This window comes from Leucoraja erinacea, chromosome 8 (assembly GCF_028641065.1).
Source record: "Leucoraja erinacea ecotype New England chromosome 8, Leri_hhj_1, whole genome shotgun sequence".
NCBI classification, from domain to species: Eukaryota; Metazoa; Chordata; class Chondrichthyes; order Rajiformes; family Rajidae; genus Leucoraja; species Leucoraja erinaceus.
In genome coordinates, this window is record NC_073384.1 from 64,087,692 (window position 1) to 64,108,388 (window position 20,697).

Sequence of the window (20,697 nt, forward strand, 5' to 3'; positions counted from 1 at the left end):
ATTTATCAGAGGGTGGTTAAACTGTGGAATTCATTGCCACAGATGGCTGTCGAGACAATGTGTTCAAGAAGGAACTGCAGATGCTGGAAGGTCGAAGGTACACAAAATTGCTGGAGAAACTCAGCGGGTGCAGCAGCATCTATGGAGCGAAGGAAATAGGCGACGTTTTGGACCAAAACCCTTCTTCAGACAGTCTGAAGAAGGGTTTCGGCCCGAAACGTCGCCTATTTCCTTCGCACCATAGATGCTGCTGCACCCGCTGAGTTTCTCCAGCAATTTTGTGTGCTGTCGAGACAATGATTGGATATTTTAAGGCAGAGATTGACAAATTCTTGATCAGTATGGGTATAAAAGGTGTCAATGGTGAGAATGGGGTTGAGAGGGAAAGATATCAGCCATGATTAGATGGCAATGTAGACTCGATGGCCTACTTCTGCTCCATGACTCGTGAACATAATATTTTGATGATAGGTTTAGTTATTATCTTACAAGCTTGAGAAAATTATATATTGCTTGCACCTTACCGTCTTTAGTTCCTGACGTAGTTGCTGGTTTAAATTTGTTGATTCTTCTAATCGTGCTTCAAGACTGGCAATTTTTTCTTCTTTAATTTCTAGAGATTTTTTTAGCGTGCTTTCAAGTTTTGACGCCAAAAGTTTATACCTACTGGAAGATGGAAATTAATATGATTTTTTTTTAAATAATCATTTGGATTATCTTAAGCATTATCTCTCCTTTTGTATTGAATTGTATAGGAGCAATTAAGGCCAAGTTCTTTTGCTAGAAATGTTATCAAGGAGCACTTTCTTTGGCATGTGGATGTGTACATGCCAAATTTCTTCCTAACAACCCCATATTACATGCAAATATACTTTAAAAAAAAACCCAATTCAACAATTATAGCACCGACTCAAATAGCGATTGTCATTTTGTGTTTCTGTGATTGTTAATATCTATCCATGAGCATACATTCATTATAGACACAAAAAGCTGGAGTAACTCAGTGGAACAGGCAGCATCTCTGGAGAGAAGGAATGGGTGATGTTTCGTGTCGACCCGCTGAGTTACTCCAGCTTTTTGTGTCTATCTTTGGTTTAAACCAGTATCTGCAGTTCTTTCTTACGCATAAATTCATTAACTTGGCAATCAAGTTAGTTTCTGGAACATCAGTACATTCTTTTGAATGGGCACCAGTTGAAAATTTTCAAATTGCACTGAAGAAAATGAAAACAACTCTCAAGACCTTTAGATTGTTGGCCGACCATGATGAAGATGTAATGTGCAATCTTGCAAATCGGAGGGATCTACAGGAGTTGCTCCCTGAAAAAGGCAACCAGCACCAGAGACCCACATCACCCTGGCCACACACTCATTTCACTCCTGCCATCGGGAAGAAGGTATAGGAGCCTGAAACTGTAATATCAGGTTCAGGAACAGCTTCTTCCCACAAACCATCAGGTTATTAAACACCCAACAAACAGCTAACAATGGCCTGGTGCCTTTATCACCGTTACTTTTTTGCATATCTTTCATTAATTTGTTCTATATCTCTTTTACATCACCGTCTTTGTCTCTCCTTTCCCTGACTCGTCTGAAGAAGGGTCTCGACCCGAAACGTCACCCTTTCCTTCTCTCCAGAGATGCTGCTTGTTACTCTGAGTTACTCCACCATTTTGTGTCTATAATGTTCCAACTGCAGCACAATGCCTTGCCCAATAAAAATTAGATCCCATGTGATCTAATCTTTCAGACCAGCCTATGAAACAGTACCTTGTCAAAAGACTTGTCGACAATGTCTATGGCACTGCCCTCGTAAGTATTTTTATGTAATTTTTTTTTAAGCATGGGGATTTAATATTAAAACTATTATCAATCTTAGCAATGCTGAAGTTTCCCCAAGTCTTACCTTTCATCGGTGGTTTGTTCATCATGAAGGAGGCGCTCCTTGTTCAGTCCAATCTTCTCCAGTTCATGAGTGAGTTTTTCCAAGTCATTGCTCATTTGCTGTGCATGTAATTTCTCATTTACAAGTTCCTACAAACAGCACACCATTTAGCAAAAGTTCTCAGATGCACCAACGATTAAAGTTCTTTTGTTGGGAATTATAAGGTAAGAAATAACTAAATAAAATCTAAAAGTCTATTTTACATATTAAAATACATTTCATGGCACTTTGAGTTAAATATCAAACCGGCAGTTCAACTTAAAATAAAAAATTTTTTTTTAATTTAAAAAGCCAACTAGCAAAACAATAGACAATAGACAATAGGTGCAGGAGTAGGCCATTTGGCCCTTCAAGCCAGCACCGCCATTCAATGCGATAATTCCCAATCAGTACCCCGTTCCTGCCTTCTCCCCATATCCCCTGACTCCACTATTTTTAAGTGCCCTATCTAGCTCTCTCTTGAAAGCATCCAGAGAACCTGCCTCCACCATCCTCTGAGGCAGGGAATTCCACAGACTCACCACTGTGAGAAAAAGTGTCTCCTCGTCTCCGTTCTAAATGGCTTACTCCTTATTCTTAAACTGTGGCCCCTGGTTCTGGACTTCCCCAACATCGGGAACATGTTTCCTGCCTCTAGCGTATCCAAGCCCTTAACAATCTTATATGTTTCAATGAGATTCCCTCTCATCCTTCTAAACTCCAGAGTGTACAAGCCCAGCTGCTCCATTTTCTCAGCATATGACAGTCCCGCCATCCCGGGAATTAACCTTGTAACCAAAGGAGGATCAACGTCCACAAGGTGCACATAGCACTAAAAAAAAGACCACACCTGAATATTTGACATCCAAATAGTGGTTAATAATGAAAATAATTACTCTAATTCCTCATTATTTGTGAGGGATAGGGGCACTGACTATTTGCGGATAATGAAACCGCAGATACCACTAGGTCATAGAACTCAGCACAGGAACAGGCCCTTTCGCCCACAATGTCTGTGCGAAACATGATGCCAAGATGAAAATAATCTCATCTGCCTGCGCATGATCCATATCGTTCCATTACCTTCATATCATGTGCCTATCCAAAAGTCTCTTATGTGCCACTACTTTTGCATAATTCTTGCACTAACCTTTTAAGGCAGGGTTTAACAATCAAATAATAATTTCCAAGTTACATAAAATAAAGTGGTTTATTTCAATGTTGTTGTTTTTTTGTCAATGGCAAAATAATGAAACACAACTACTCTGCATTGGAATCAACAAATGACACTTCTGGCAGCCAGTAACTATTCTGACACTTCTTGCACTCGCCTTTGGCTGTAAAGTTTTATACCAAAATAAACATTTTCAATCTATTCAGGAGCTACAATATAGTGAAATTTCCACTAAACCCCTTTGTACCCAAAATGTCAATTAAATAAACAGAACAATGCTCTGTAATATTCATATACGCTAATAAATATATTTACATATCTAAAATTGTTAATTAACAACCCACTTCTACTGAAACTTAGTTATAAGTTTGAAAATTACAAGTTATCGCATATACGGAATGTGCATAATTGGGAGCCAGTTGATGTAAATGGTCTGGAAACAATCACTGGATTATGATTGGTTCTTCAATGTGTACATGTATTTCGAAATTTTTGTTAGAAAATAAAAATCAAGTGGGGGCTGGGGTTCATGTCCCAAGTATTCCGGTTGCAAATTAATAAGTAAGGACAGTATAATCTGGCTAAATTTTGCTAAAATACTTTCAGAAAGCACAAAAGAGCTGACCATTATGAGTGGATGGAGTTTGAAGGACTCTGATCACAACTTCAAAATAATCATTGGGCAAAACTGTTATGCATTCTGCCCATTTGAACCTGGGGCCTTAACTTCTAACAGACAACTGGACTACCTTTATCCTCTTTCCAGTTCACCAAGGTCCAACACAATCCCTGTTGCTTACATGCATCTTCTATAAATACCTAAGTCCTTGTTCCACTCATCATATTAAACCAGAAGAATCCAAAGGAGGACCGATGTAAATGATCCACATTATAGGTCACATTAAAACCAGGCTTGAATCAAAAGATTGTTTGGGTTTTTAAACATATTTTTGAATTGTTTGTTTGACTACAATGATGGTCCCAAAAATATTGACTCCATGCCAATGTTCCTAGTGATCTGCACATACACACTCAAATATCTTCCAATTTGCAGGATTCCTAACCTGACTTTCTGTTTTCCATTTAGACTTAGTCAAATCTATAACTTGGGATAGCACGTTATGCACGTCAGTTTCACATTTGTCTGCTATGAAGACAGCTGCACCAAAAAAATATTGTAACCCAATATTTGCTTCTTCAGTTTAACAGTATATAAGTTATTCAACTGAGGGAAGCAAATTCTTCACTACTTTCTACTCTTCATAACTTCAGTGTATCCATTTCTGAAAACAAATTGCCTACTGATATTTACCAGGAATGCTCTGACTCAGAAAAATATAATGCTTCTTACCTCTCGCAATGTCACTAATGTCCTTTTATCAATAGTTGCTTGTTTAACTAATTCTTTATTATCTTTCTCTAAATCTTTCAGTCGTACATAAAAGTCTTTGAATTTGGTGATTTCTCTCGTAAGCAATTTATTTTCTTTTTCCAGGTTGGAAATTGTCATATTGTTTTCATCCAGTGTGGAATCCTTGACCTCAGTCTGTTGACGCAATCTCCTATTTTCTTTTTCAAGCTGCTTTTTGTCTTTCTCCAGTTGGATAGTCTCCTGCTCAAGTAGTTTGTTTTCTTTTTCCAGTTGTTGCAACCGTTTGCTGGAGATTTTTAGCTCTTCCAGATTTCTTTGCAAGCTCTGGTTTTCCGTTTCCAAATCTTGCAGTTCATTTTCCATTTGATTAATTTTTTTGCTGCTATTTTCTAGGGCCTTTTGGAGTCTGTGATTTTCTAAATCAAGTCCCTGATAGCTTACCTCCAATCGTTCACTTTTCTTGTTACAAGCCTTCAAAATATCCACGTTCTTTTTTAACCGCTCTTTTTCATTTTCTAGTTCTTTGTTCTCCAACTCAAGTTGCGCCAACTTGACACCATTGGACTTCAAGTTCTCCAATGTTCTCCTTAACTGCAAGTTTTCATCCTCGAGTTGGGTGTTTTCTTTTTCTAAAATATCGAATTGGACAGTAAGGTTTTTGAGGCTATTTAATGTCTTTCTCAGCTTATTATTTTCCACTTCCAAATCAGAGATCTCCCGTTCCAAGATATCTATTTTCTCACACATGATCATTAGACCAGTAATCTTCTTCTGCAATTGTTCATTTTCACTTTCCAAGCGATTCAAAAAAATCTCAAGTTCTTCTGCCCTTTCTCCTTTTTCTTTGTAATGTCCCAACTCCTTTTGGATTAGCTTCTTCTCAAACTCTATTTTATTCAGTTTACTGCTGGTTTCTTTAATAGACTCATGGAGGATTTTGTTTTCTTTCTCAATGGCTTTCACTCCAGCCTCTACACTTATTTGTGCACGTTGCCGTAGAGATGCAATGGTATAATTCAAATGCTCATTTTCTTGTTCCAACACTTTGATCTGCAACATAAAAGCGAAGTGGGGTAATTCACTTTAAATTCCCAGTTAATCAATCAATCAACCTTTATTGTCATCTTGCAAGCAACAGATGTACAGTGCAAAATGAAAAGACGTTTCCCAGGGAATACCGGAGCATCGCACATGAAATTTAAAGCTTCACACATAATAACAAATTGTCATATCTAAAATCCAAAACCACACAGGACGTTTCATCCTTGTAGAAATGGAAGCAGAAATAACAATGAAGAAAATCTGGCAAAGAAAAATAAACGGAAAGGCAAACTTTCCGCAACTTAATGCAATCATGCAAATTAGCTCATAACATGGGAACGAGCTTGTGTAGTAAAGAACTGCAGATGCTGGTTTAAATCGAAGGGAGACACAAAATGCTGGAGTAACTCAGCGGGACAGGCAACATCTCTGGAGAGGAGGAATGGGTGACGTTTCAGCTCGAGCCCCTTCTTCAGAAGCAGTCTGAAGAAGTGTCTTGACATGAAATGTCACCCATTCCTCCTCTCCAGAGATGCAACGTGTCCCACTGAGTTACTCCAGCATTTTGTGTCTACCATGGGAACGGGCACTTCGGTCCACAATGTTTGTGCGGAACACGATGCCAAGTAAAACTGATCTTATCAGCCTGTACATATCCATATCCCTCTATTCTTTGCCCTTCCATGTGCCGATCTAAAAGCCTCTTATATGCCACTATTGTATCTGCCTCTAGCACCATCCCAGACAATACACTCCAGCCCCCTACTACTCTGTGTGTAAATAAAAAAGTTGCCTGCTTATCTCCATTAAACTTTTCCCTCTCTCACATTATAGTTATGCCCTTGAGAGTTGGGCATTTCCAATCTGAAGGGAAAAAATAGAATATGATATGGATATATTATGTGGACATTTTTTCCTTCGCTCCAAAGATGCTGCCTCACCCACTGAGTTTCTCCAGAATTTTTGTCTACCTTCAATTTTCCAGCATTTGCAGTTCCTTCTTAAACATTAATATTAAAAGGGCTGTCTCTCTGATTTTTAGGATAGCTCTTGATAACAGTCTTTCTCTCAATAAGAACGAGACATTTTTGACCTCCAAAGTTAATCCAAATTTTTTTTCATACTTTTCCCATTCATCATCCTAAGATGAATGCCTATTAATGCATCCAGTGAAAAAAAAACCTTAAACAGCAAGTAGTCCTTGAGCACATGCCATGATGCTTTGCTTGGAAAAGTTACCCCCGAGGTTCGTGTTAAATCTTTTTCAGATTAAATCTATTAAATAACTTTTAACAGCTTAAATTAAAAGTTGAGAGTACATGATTTCCACTACTGTGGCATGGTATTGCAACGCTTCTTCTGCAAATCACTTCCAAATCTCCACCTCCATCAATCACACCTTCTTTCAAACACCTTAGTAATGGGGAACTATTGCTCACTACTGACCATGCACATGCCCGCCATCATTTTGATTATCTGTATCAGGTCTCCACTCAAACAAAAGCAAAACAAGATTTTACCATTTTTCTTGAAGGATAATGACTTCCATTTTGCTCCACAGAAGCTGCATGTACCACAGAGTTCCTCTAATAGTAGCAATGTTACAAAATTTTGAGATTTTAAAAATCAAGTCTGCAATTTATCCCATCAGATAAAACATAACAATAAGTTTAATTTGACACCAAATTCACTTTCATATCTCAAGTATTAAAAAAGTTATGACCATTTCCATACTCGGAAATTAGCATCTTGTTCCCTATTGATTTTCAATGGACATTACAAAAAAGCTGTGATCTTGGATAGTCAAAAGCCCATTTCTTAAGGAAAGATTAACATTTTTAAATAGCCTAAGTGTCCAAAGATTATTCACAAATAATTCACAATATAACATGATTTTTATATCTAATTTACATTAATTTATAGGCCAAATGGAAGGAATTTAGTGTTCAATTGCTGTAAATAAATGCCCATTTAAATCGGCTTTCTAGTGGGTTCATGTGAACGCGCTGGTTTAGAACGTTCACATCGCGCTGGATTAGTGCCCTCAAATGCCGAGAAAAATACTGCGGGATATAAAAAGCCCAAAATGAACTACTCGCTATAGATAACTTGATATACAGGGTTATATATATGCCCCATTTAATGTAAAAATAAGGTACATACCTTTAATTGTTTGCTTTATAAAACCCTGGGGCTGCGAGAGGTTGCGGAATGAGAGAGTAATTTTAAAACTATTATAACTATATTATCGAGGCCTATAAAACTAATAATACCTTTTGCGACCGGGTCTTGCAGCGATTTTTCGTTAATGATTTACTAGGCTGAACATCTGCGATTAGAACAGCCTAGTAAAAATCGCGTTTTAAACCCGCCCCCTCCAAACAGCGCCAAAATCGCGGACATGGCTGTGGGCAGATTCCCAATGACGATTCAGGTAGGTTTTGTAACATACCTACTAATAGGTTATTGTGCCCCCCATGATCTAGACCCTTTCCCCTCCTCCATCTGTTCATCACCCACCCCTCGCTAATCCCCCATTTTCCTTCCCTCCTCTGTTCTCTTCTACTCACCGCTCCACCCTTTAGTTCTATATTTCACACCTCCCCTTCCTATCTTATCATATTCTACTGGCCGATGCCTGCTCTTCCCAAGCCCACTTGCACTCATGTCACAGTTGTTTCCACGATCTCTCCCATAGAACGGTATGTTTTCCTCTGCCCATGGTTACTGTTTCTACTCCTCTCTCTCTCACCCAACTCATTTGCCAATCAGACCCTCATTACCTAGATCCAATTATCACTTATTGGCTCTTGCCCCATCTCATCCCTCCATCTTTTTGTTCAAGCCATATCCTAGCGATGTTACAACAATCACCTTCAGCGGCGCTGCAGTTCTGCCACTGGCCGTGTGCACCACTTTGGCGCCTTTGAGGAGGAGGGATTAAAATGCCGTTTTTTCATGCCTGACGGCGGCGGATTTCCTCGGGCTGCTAGCTGCTGAAGAATAATCAATCTGACTTCCGTTCCCGATTTTTTTTTTTTTTTTTTTTAAATCGCGAGACAATTTAATAATTTGATTAAAATAAAAAGCAACTTCTAACACCCTCAACGCCTACAACGTGACGGATCGCAACAACAGGACAAAAGAAAGGGTGTAATTTATTTTACATATAAACTTGCTCCTTGGGATGGCTTTAATCTAATTTTACGTTGTGAAAATGGAATTTGGGCCTCATACGAATCGGCAGTGTTTTTCCTGCCAATATGGGGTTCAAATTCACCACAAATGCAGCGTTCCAATCGATCGCTTTCCAGAAAAACCCACTCGCAAGATGATTTAAATGCTCTTTTTTTTGGACAATCGTTTATATTTTATGTTATTGTCTACCCATTGTCAATATTATTATACTAAATATCAGTTTTAGTCCCATGTATTGTGCAAAAAAATAAAAAAATTGATTATATTGAGTGGATGTTTCTAGACTAATTTATGGGAATTAAACATCAAATTCCTTCCATCTGGCATATGAATTCATGACAGTGAGATTTAAAAATCATGTTATATTGTGAATTCTTGTGTGAATGGGATTAGTTTGTTATTTGGATACTTAGGCTATTTAAAAAATATATCCTTTTCTTAAGAAATGGAATCTACAGAACATTCTTAATGGGAAAGTAGTGGGCAGAAAGGCATGTCATGCGTGGTTTGAAGAGCAAAAACTTGTAGTTTATAATGTCAAAATTGAAAAGGTGAGGAAAAACAAGGTGTACAGAGTTGCTTATTGGTTACAATCTGAGGAGTATGATGATGCTACTGATTATGATATGCCAATGTACCAGCTAGCAACTGATCTTCTCCATAAAGACTTGATCTATTGCTAGAAATTGTAATTTATTTACCTATCTGTGATGGACTTACAGCATATAATACAATAATATTAAAGTTCTGATCTTGAGAATATCACATTTTTTAATTTTCAAGGCAGTCTGGGTGTTTATTACTATTTCCGTCACAACAGTCAATTTTGTAATTGACTACAATTAGGTAATTAACTAATTATATGCTTTAATTTCAGCTCATCCAAGTAAGATGTTTTATATTTGTTTCAGAATGCTTCAATCTATAATAACTGAAAATTTCATTCAGTTCTCTTAATTTTTAAGAAAGTTATGGGCTTTTGACTGTCCTCGATCACAGCATTTGTGTTAAGTCAATGCAAAAGCAATAGAGAACAAGATACTAATTTCAGAGTCTGAAAATGGCCATAACTTTTTTAATACTGAAGATATGAAAATGAATTGGGTGTCAAATTAAACTTATTGTTATGCTTTATCTGATGGGATAAATTGCAGGCTTGATTTTTTAAATCACAAAATTTTGTAACATTGCTACATATCCCCTCAATTCCATCAGTCTGAAGCAACGCAACCTAAAACATTGTCTGTCCATTTCTCTCCACATAAATGCTGCCTGACCTACTTAGTTTTTCCAAAAGTTTGTTAATTGCTCAAGATTTCAGCATTTGCACTCACGTGCCATCCAAACAAATCTATCCAATCTCTTGTCAAGACTTAAATGTTCCATCCCAGGCAATAAATGCTAAATTCCTTCTGCATCATCCCCAGTGCAATCGCAACCTTCATGCAGTGTAGCAACCAGGACTGCACACAGTACCCTAGCTGTGGGCTAACTAACGTTTTATATACAGGCAATCCCTGGGTTACTAAAGGATTCATTTCCTGAGAACTGTTTGTAACCTACATTGTAAGTCAGAAAATGAACAAGTAGTGTGTGGGAGTGGATCACGGAAACAACCGTGACTGAGAGCAAGTGGGCATGGGAAGAGCAGGCATCAGCCAGCCTCTTGACTAAGTGAGTGAGCAAATGGCTCTGCTCAACACTTACAGCTTGCTCAATTTGGCCCCGCCCCATATATTGCAGCTCGTTCACATGTACGGCTGCCTATAAGTCACATATATTGTATGCTGTCCAACCACCCTATAAAGTTTGAGCCATACAGCAAGGAAACAGGACTTTCGGCCCAGCTCATCCCTGTCGACTGAGATCCCCAGCTGGTCCTATCGGCCCATGTTGCTGTATTCAGGGATCCGCAGACGTGATCACTCACTTTCCATTCATAACTACGCCCTAGGGTGCTACCATTCTGGATTATGAGAAAACAAATGTTTTCCTTAGAAATTCATATCTTCCTGCTTCCATTATGTAAAGGCATGCATGTGACAATCAATAGGTTGAGCAGGCAACGTTGCTGTTTCCAATTTGCAACACAGATCAATCTGACCTCATCAAATTATACAAACAGACATGCATATATGCATGCACAGAGTGTGAACTCCAATTCAATGTTGAATCCTTCAGTGAAGCACATCAAAAGAAGAACCTAACACCAAACATTTGAAAAACAAAGATCCGCTACCAATTTGCCTTCACTGCACGCCATTCATCAAGTCAACACCCTGGAAAAAGTCGATCACTTTCCTTTTCTTGAAGGCAGCCCAGAGCAAGTACAATGACGATGACATTTTCCAGCATTAAAGACCTGCTCAAAGACTCTCAAACCCGCTTCCAAGCTCAAGGTGTGTGCAAGCACCAGTGATTGGTACTCTCCTGTACGCTTCAGTGTTATTGAAAACATATAAATAGGTACCCCAATGGGCTGAATACTAATTTCACTGCCTCTAAATCATTTGGCTTGTTGAGCCAATATCAGCATCCTCTGCCAGATAAACATTCCTAAGCGTAAAAGACTCAAAATACTAGAGTAACTCAGTGGGTCAGGCAGCATCTCTAGAGAAAAGGAATAGGTGACATTTTTGGTCGGAACCTTTCTTCAGACTGAAAGGCAGAGAAGGCCAGAATGAATCAGGGCTGGCGACAGATGACCCCAGGAAGGATGGAGTCCATTGATGGTGGGAAAATATGCTATCGACTGAGATACAAGAATGTGAACAGTGGTGGGAGGGTGAGAAAAACAAATGGAGGAGTTACTTGAAATTAGAGAAATCGCTGCTTATATCCCTGGGTTGTATGCTGCCCAAACAAAATATGTGTTGCTGTTCCTCCAATTTGCGTGTGGCCTCAATCTGACAGTGGAGGAGGCCCAGGACAGAAAGGTCAGTATAAGAATGGGAAGGGGAGTTTAAATGTTTGGCAACTGGGAGATCGTGTTGGCCAAGGCGGACTGAGCAATTTCTCCATCCCATTCTCCCTGCATTTTATTGAAATAATTAAGATACAAGTGTGGGTTTCAAGTAATAAAGATTAAAACTTGGAAATAACCTCTGTAGCATTGTAATTATTTGCCAAGTCAATTATCCAATTTACACACACTCCATTCAAAACGGCCGAGATTAATTCACAGAACATGAATTAGTAAAATTAAATGTACTTTTTCATACTGTTTTTAAACTTTCATCAGTCATTGGCTTCATACTAAGGCAGATAGATATTCATTCGTCCATGTCACATTTTCTTATGACCCACCATGGTCCAAATCATTTTCGGCTGCAATAAACCCAGGCTAAAAGACTAATAAATTGTAACCCTAAATTAATAGACAGACCTACAAATCTGTTGTCAAAATGAAGTTATAGTAATCAAGCATTATTTAGAAGTGGAAAAAAGTGTACTTAAATATGTCCCTCTACCTGTCGCTCAGAATTTTCTTGAATGCTTTCAATAGATTTTTCAAGTTGGGACTTCTCCTTTATAAGATCATGAGTAAGCTTCTCAACATTTTGCATACTTTGTTTTTCACTACTGATTTCACCCTTGAGCCTCTCCACCTAAAACAGAAAAATATAATTTTTCAGGAAAAAAATCATAAGTTGCAAATCCACAGCACATCTCTCTACAAAACAAAAATACCAATGCTGCAATAAGCTTTCATATTCATTAAAACAAAATCAGTAAATGAATCTGAGAACTCTATAAACTATCAATAAAGTGTACTTCATTACACAGAAAGCAAGTTTGCCACATAAATGTAAACATAAAACTGAACACGTGGTTCAATTCGTTATATATATTGATGTGATCTTTTAATATGCAAAGATACCCCTTTTTAAATTATTAATTCACTGAAAGTGGGTGTAAATGTCATGACCAATGTTTGTTGTTCATCCTGATTATCTTTGAACTGAATAGTCTGCACATAACCCACTTTCCAAAATTGCTTATGGACAAGAAGTGTCAGTATGCTTCTTCAAGCGCCACAGAACTAACCTGATTGCTTTTCTAAGACCAGATGTACCGAGCACTGACTGCAACCTAAGTTGGCCTAGTCTTCATCTTTCCCTGGGAGCCGGGGACAGTGACGCGCCTGGTAGAGCTGCTGCCTCAGTGCCAGAGACCCAGGTTCAATCCTGACTTCACATGCTGTGTGCAGTTTGCACGTTGTCCCTGTGGCAACATAGATTTCCTCAGGTGCTCAGGTTTCCCCCATATCCCAAAGATGTACTGATTTAATGGTTCATTGGCCTCTCTAAATTACCAACAGTGTTGGGAGTATGTGAAAGTGGGATAGCATTGGTCTGGTATGAACACATCAGCTGTTGGTGTGGGACTCGGGCCAAAGGGTCTTTTCCATGCGTTAAATCTTCTATCAATTTCCAGTGACACGCCACATTACCTCACCCTGTGGCACGCCACATTACCCTCTCTTCTATCTAACTGTAATTACCAGTCCAGGTCTTCCTTGCAATCTGGGTTTAAGTACTTCAAATATTGAAATTAGTTTCTCAAAAATCAGCCCCACCCTATCTCTTACAAATGGCCACTCAATAGATTTCTTAATTAATACACCAGATCAATATAATGGTAGCAGCTAACAGTGTCACTTGCTTTATACTACAAATCACTGTATTCTGAATGAAATGTGTTATGATTGCAATTAAACAATCAGGACAAATTTTACAGCATAATTTTTTTTGTGGGCAAAATAAATAAGTGAAATTGGTTTAATTAAAACTAAGTTCAATCTATTGAAAACTAACTTGCACATCTAAAATTAGTTCCAATTCCCATTGATTCAGCAAAACTAATGTCAGAAAGGACAAAAAGAGTAACCAAAATATCAGGGTTCAGGGACCTAAATGCTTTTGACATCAAGGTTACCCACTGCATCAAGGTAGTCAAATCAAGTTTATTGTCACATGCACATGCATAATGAGTTTATATGAATGTGAGAATAAAAATTGGATTAAGATAGGATTAGTTTAAATGGGTGTTTATGGCTGGTGTGGATTCAAAAAGCCTGTTACTGTGCAGTAGAAACATAGAAATTAGGTGCAGGAGTAGGCCATTCGGCCCTTCGAGCCTGCACCGCCATTCAATATGATCATGGCTGATCATCAACTCAGTATCCCGTACCTGCCTTCTCTCCATACCCTCTGATCCCCTTGGCCACAAGGGCCACATCTAACTCCCTCTTAAATATAGCCAATGAACTGGCCTCAACTACCCTCTGTGGCAGAGAGTTCCAGAGATCACTCTCTGTGTGAAAAAGGTTCTCCTCATCTCGGTTTTAAAGGGTTTCCCCCTTATCCTTAAGCTGTGACCCCTTGTCCTGGACTTCCCCAACATTGGGAACAATCTTCCTGCGTCTAGCCTGTCCAACCCCTTAAGAATTTTGTAAGTTTCTCTAAGATGCTATAAGTACTTCTCTATGATCATCTTTGCATTTCTGTCTCACTGACCATCAGCACAGGTGTATCTCAAGGCCGCAAAATTAGCCCTTGCTCTCTCTTTACACCCATGATTGCGTGGGTCAGCACTATTCTAAATTCCTTGACAACCCTACTGTGGTCAGCCTAACAATGGTTGGTTATTAGTCAGTATACAGGAAAGAGACGAAACATCCGATTGAGTGATGCCACAACAAGAAGCTCTCACTTAGCGTCAACAAGTTCAAGGAATTGGTCGCTAAATTCAGAAAGGGGAGTCAGGAGACCAAGCACCAGTTTTCAATGGTGGGTCAACCATGGAGGGAAAACTGGCCAGCAGGTTCAATATTAGTCTCTTCCCAGTAACAAATCAGGCTCTTAAACACTAACCTCAGCATCAATGAACTTGTACAGTCCGTGTCTTTGGTTGCATTATGGACTTTGATTTTTGCACTATTATGATCACCTAGCATTAGAGTTATTAATTTATCAAATATTGATTTATGTTTTTACCTGTGTATACTGCATTTACCCGTGTAAATCTGCAGAATTTTCATTATTCCATTATCTGAACGTATGACAATTAAACACTCACTCTCCCGCATGTCACCAAATATTCTAACAATCATCTACAGATGTACTGCAGAAAATATTCTGACTGGTTGCATACTTTAAACACACAGGAACTTAAGAGGCTGTAGAAGAGTGGTGGACTCAGCCAGGGCAAGGGCAATAGTCCTCTCCACCATTAAAAGCATTAACATGAAGCACTGCTTCAAGAAAGCAGCAACTATCATTAAGGAACCCTGCCCTCTGGGCCATGTCCTCATCACACTGCTACTATCAGAGGAGCTACAGAAGCCTGAAGTCCCATGCCACCAAGTTCAAGATCAGCAATGTTCATACAACTATGAAGTGCATAAGCCAACCTGCACAACCTTAATCCTACCCAGACAACGGAATACCATGGATCACCTCTTGCACTAACATGGACTTGTGTTTTTCTAATTCTGTTTTGCACTAATATTTGTTTTTTGCAGCCAATGTATAATTTATGCCTTTGTGTGTTTGCCTGTGTCTATGTGCCAGTGATGCTATGACAAGAACGATTTTCATTATAATTGTACCTTACTGAAAACTGCGCAAATGACAACAAACTCAATTTGATTTGAATGTATTAATCACTCCTTTTCTCATCGATCCTCTGCTGAAGGCTCACTAACTTATCCCATCTCATTATACATGATCAAATTTTTAAAAGTAATGTTCCATAGCTAGAACCTTATTATTACAGGAAATGGTCAAAAATACATTGCATAAACTCATTTATTCACAATTTAATTTATCCTATGTGAAGTTTAAAGTCACCCACAATTTTATTTTTGTTGTTTGATTGATACTTTATTCCATGGTATAGCCAATGTGATGGATATATTTTATTTCCAATTATTTATTTTTTTCAAACAAAAATTTGGATACCCAGAATTATAAAGAGATATCAGGCCATGTGACCAAATGCTTGGTCAGAAATAGATTTCATAAATTTTAAATGAAGACAGTTGAAAGGTTAAAAGTTTAAGGAGAACAGTCCTGAGCTTAAGATCCTGGTAGTGTGAAGTGACTAACCTTCGATCTACTGCAAGGATGTAAATACGTAAATATTATAGGGCTTGACGAAGCCACAAATCGAAAAGGAATTTAAAAACAATAATGATAATTTTAATAATACCATTCAACCAGGTGACAATATGAGCCAGTAAGTTCACGGATGAAGGGTTAGTGAGAGGACATGGCAACAGCTTTTGATGAGCTCACATTAAAAAGTAAGATGTAAGAGGTCAGCCAAGAGGTTTCAGAAAATGAGCTGAGCAAGAGGTTGTCACGTGATGTTTGTGATGGAAGGAACAGGCAGACTTAGTGACAGCAGCTTAGACTTGTGATCTGAAATTCATCTCGGGGTCAAATACACCAGCAAGCTGCACACAGATAAAATTTGTGTTGAGGTTATATTTACAGCTAGATTAAATGACATGAATAATTTATTTTTCAAAGCGCGGCACATTGGCATAGCAGAAGAGTTGCACTAGAATCCAGGTTCAATCCTGACTATACTGACTGTATGGAGTTTGTAGGACAGTGCTAGTGCATGGGGAGATCGCTGGTTGTTGTGAACTCACTGGGCTGAAAGGCCCGTTTCCGCACTATATCACTAAAATCTAAAGAGTCTTCCGTTTCTGTAACACAAAGTGGCAATTTGGTGCAAGTATCAAGTGGCTTGATTTAGGTAAAGGACAACATTCTTAATTTGCAAAAGATAGATCAAAGTAAACTAAAATCACTGGCCTTTACAATCTCCTGGATTTCTTTTAGGCTAAGAATTTTCCATTTTGGCCTTCTGGCCACCCACTCCTTATCAATTGGGCAGTATAGATTGAAACAATAGTATTAAATAGATCACGTTGGATAGGACTGGCTCGAAAGGCCAGCTGGAATTTCTGTTGTTCACTGTACCTTGACATTTTTAACACTTCTAACAAAGAATTACTGACACCTTTTTCTTTAGTCTCTGGTTCTCCTTTTCTAGCTCCAGAAACTTAAAATTACAGCCATCTGTAGATTCCACAGCAATGCGAAGTTCCTCCACAGTTTTCAACAGAGCTTGGTTTTCTTTCTCCATCTTAAGTAGACGACTTGAGGTTAACTCATTCACTTCCTGACCAAGAGACTTGTGTGGACCTGCAAGTTTAAGGTAAATACCAGACTAAATGAATATCGCAATCAGTATTTTTAAATAAATTTCATTGTCATAGAACAAGACATTTCTGATTAAGTAGTTTAACCAAATCAAGTTCAGTGAAACAGAATTTGGTTTAGTTAAATCAATTTGTGGATTGATTCTTTATTGTCACATGGGATATGTCCAGTGCAATTCTTTGTTTTGCATATCATACACAAGGTATGCAAAGAGTCGCCACGTGTAGGGCACGGACAAAGCTACAAAGTAGTCCCCACTAGTTCCTCTTTGTTTTCGGTGACCCCCACCCGGGTCCGTTTGTTCTCGGCAGCCCCCAATGTCAGGTCCTCTGTTCTCGCCCGCCCACCACACCAAGTCCCTCTTTGTTCTTGGCAGCCCCCCCATGCCGGGTCCTTCTTTGGTCTCGGCGGTGTGTCCTCGACCGACCTTTGGCACCCACCGCAGGCCCGCCTGACCTCCGGCACCCACTACCAGGTTCATTCTTGGACATCTCTGTGGCGCTCGCAGGAAGCTTCCGACTGCCCACCTCGCTCCTCAATGGCCCACCTCTCTCCTCAATGGTTGCTCATGAGTCCCTCCTTGCTCTCATGGCGTGGGTCCCGTCGACATCCGTGGCAGATGAGCTGGGAACACTCCCAGGTTCCCAACTGAATAATATTCTAAGTTAGACGCAAAATACTGGAGTAACTCAGCGAGACAGGCAGTATCTCTGGAGAGAAGGAATGGGTGATGTTTCGGGTCGAGACCCCTCATCAGACCAGGGGTCTCCACCACGAAACATCACCCATTCCTTCTCTCCAGAGATGCTGCCTGTCCCGCTGAGTTACTCCAGTATTTAGTGTCTATCTTCGATTTAACCCTGCATCGGCAGTTCCTTCTTGCACATACTGAATAATATTCTATCCATTAATAAGCATTTCTTGCTGTTGGAGAATAGTTATACGTGTGTAGTGCAAACGTATACGTATGTCAGTTTGCTTCTCATTAATTAGAATTCTGCTTATATTTTTATATGTTGACAATTGTGAAGTCATGTACAATAAAACTAAGAAATATTTGCAACTGCATGAAAGCTATTATGAAAATAGCATGAAACAAATCAACGTAATATTATCTTAATACTATGAATATGATAAGTTTAATGTAACTTTAACTACCGTCTGCAAATTCAGTGGTCTTGGATAATTGTTCTAGCTCCCAGCCTAAATGCAATGATTCGTCCATGCTTTGTTTCTGAGCCATTTCAAGAGACAAGTTTTCTTCCATTAATTCCTCAATGCGTTTCCTGTCTGTGTCATGTTCCTTTAATGACAAAAAACACAGCTCAAAATAAAACAAACATCAGAAATGAAGGTTGAAAATTTTGTATTAAATTAAAAAAATATGAAACCAAAACTTACATTACTACAAATTTATGAAATATCGCTGAATAGCACTCGTCAATTTCACAAAACTTCATGTGTCTGATATTTGAATGTTATTTTTGGATGCCCTCCCCCCCCATATCAATAGAGGGAAATGAAACTAAGACCTACCATCTCCATATCATGCATTTTAGCCATTAATTGCAGGTTTTCTTTCTCAAATTCGTGCAACTTGTCACAACGGTCTCGGACTCCCTCAAGCTGGTCTTCCAACATTATTTTAGTCTCCAACAAGATTTTGTTATCTTCTTTTAATTCCTAAAGTTTTAATTATGAGGAACAAGGGATTAACAAGAAATATTTCATATAAATGAGATAATAAATGCTTAAATTCTGTCACTGAACATACCTCAGTTCTTGCTTTATAAAATTCAACGTCATGAAGCCGATCTTTGTATCGGCTAACTGCACTTTCAAGCTTATCAACTTTAAATGCTTTTTCACGCAATGAGTCAAGCTCATCACGATAAGTTCTAGCAGACCGAGCATCAGACTGAAGTTGTAGGTTCTGGCAAATAAATAGATAATTACACTTCACAGTACTGTGGAACAGAGCAAATATATAAAATCAAAATCAATTCGGCTAGAAATATATTTGCAAACAGATTTTTTGTATCTGATTTGCTATTTAAAATAGAATCAGATTTTGTTTATTTTGGTCTTCCTTTAGATTGCCACATAGCAAAAGTTTAATATTTGGAAATAACTCCAAGATTTACTGCCAAAGTAACATACTTACTTTGCTAATATTATCCCACTTTTTAAGAAAGGCGGGAGAGTGAAAACAGGGAATTATAAACCAGTTAGCTTGACATCTGTGGTGGGGAAGAAGCTGGAATTAATTATAAAAGATGAAATAGCGGCACATTTGGATAGCAGCAACAGGATCGGTCCGAGTCAGTATGGATTTACGAAGGGGAAATCATGCTTGACTAATTTTATGAGGATGTAACTAGGAAAATGGACAAGAGAGAGCCAGTGGATGTAGTGTACCTGGACTTTCAGAAAGCATTTGATAAGGTCCCACATAGGAGATTAGTGGGAAAAATTAGGGCACATGGTATAGGGGGTAGAGTGCTGACATGGATAGAAAATTGGTTGGCAGACAGGAAACAAAGAGTAGAGATTAACGGGTCCCTTGCAGAATGGCAGGCAGTGACTAGTGGGTACCGCAAGGCTCGGTACTGGGACCGCAGCTATTTACAATATGCATAAATGATTTAGATGAAGGGATTCAAAGTAACATTAGCAAATTTGCAGATGACACAAAGCTGGGTGGCAGTGTGAACTGTGAGGAGGATGCCAACCGGTGACTTAGACAGGTTGGGTGAGTGGGCAGATGTATGGCAGATGCAGTTTAATGTGAAAAAATGTGAGGTTATCCACTTTGGTAGCAAAAACAGGAAGGCAGATTACTATCTAAATGATGTCAAGTTGGGAAAAGGGGAAGTACAACAGGACCTGGGGGTCCTTGTTCATCAGTCTATGAAAGTAAGCATGCAGGTACAGCAGGCAGTGAAGAAAGCGAATGGCACGTTGGCCTTTATAACAAAAATAACAAAGAGGTCCTTCTGCAGTTGTATAGGGCCCCAGTGAGCCCACACCTGGAGTATTGTGTGCAGTTTTGGTCCCCTAATTTGAGGAAGGACATTCTTGCTATTGAGGGAGTGCAGGTTGTTTTACAAGGTTAATTCCCGGGATGGCCTATTCCCGATATTGTCTATTGTCTATGCTGAGAGAATTGAGTGGCTGGGCTTGTATACTCTGGAGTTTAAAAGGATGAGAGGATATCTTATTGAAACATATAAGATTATGAAGGGTTTGGACTTGCCAGAGGCAGGAAACATGTTCACGACGTTGGGGGAGTCCAGAACCAGGGACCACAGATTACGAATCAGGGGTAAGCCATTTAGAACGAAGACGAGGAAACACTTTTTCTCACAGAGAGTTGTGTGTCTGTGGAATTCTCTGCCTCAGAGGGCGGTGGAGGCTGGTTCTCTGGATACTTTCAAGAGAGAGCTAGATAGGGCTCTTAAAGATAGCGGGGTCAGGGGATATGGGGAAAAGGCAGGAACGAGGTACTGATTGGGGATGATCAGCCATGATCACATTGAGTGGCGGTGCTGGTTCGAAGGGCCAAATACCCTACTCCTGCACCTGTTATCTATTATAATAATAGTACTTGTTTTTATTGATGCTTGGCAGTTCATCTTATGTTTAAACTAAATATTATACTTGCCTCTTGCTGTAGTCTTTTTAGTTCAACTTCCATCTGCTCAATTTCTTGCTTACTGTCCAACAATTGCTCTGTTTTCTCTTCCCT

The 20,697-nt window shown here is 39.0% G+C and overlaps 1 protein-coding gene across 13 annotated transcripts in view; it reads right to left on the reverse strand.

The window, feature by feature from the left end:
* LOC129699781 (girdin-like) overlaps positions 1-20,697 on the reverse strand; it is a 149,110-nt gene that overhangs the window by 68,768 nt on the left and 59,645 nt on the right. For 10 of the 13 annotated variants that reach the window (XM_055639861.1, XM_055639859.1, XM_055639858.1 and 7 more), the window contains exons 9-17: positions 20,614-20,695; positions 18,724-18,882; positions 18,486-18,632; positions 18,108-18,252; positions 16,747-16,931; positions 12,180-12,317; positions 4,450-5,520; positions 1,907-2,034; positions 525-666 (exon numbers count right to left, since the gene is read on the reverse strand). In XM_055639861.1, coding sequence (XP_055495836.1) covers positions 525-666; positions 1,907-2,034; positions 4,450-5,520; positions 12,180-12,317; positions 16,747-16,931; positions 18,108-18,252; positions 18,486-18,632; positions 18,724-18,882; positions 20,614-20,695 — 2,197 coding nt within the window. Of the gene's footprint in view, positions 1-524; positions 667-1,906; positions 2,035-4,449; positions 5,521-12,179; positions 12,318-16,706; positions 16,932-18,107; positions 18,253-18,485; positions 18,633-18,723; positions 18,883-20,613; positions 20,696-20,697 lie in introns of those variants that run through there. The other 3 variants (XM_055639865.1, XM_055639853.1, XM_055639863.1) reach the window with 2 other exon arrangements.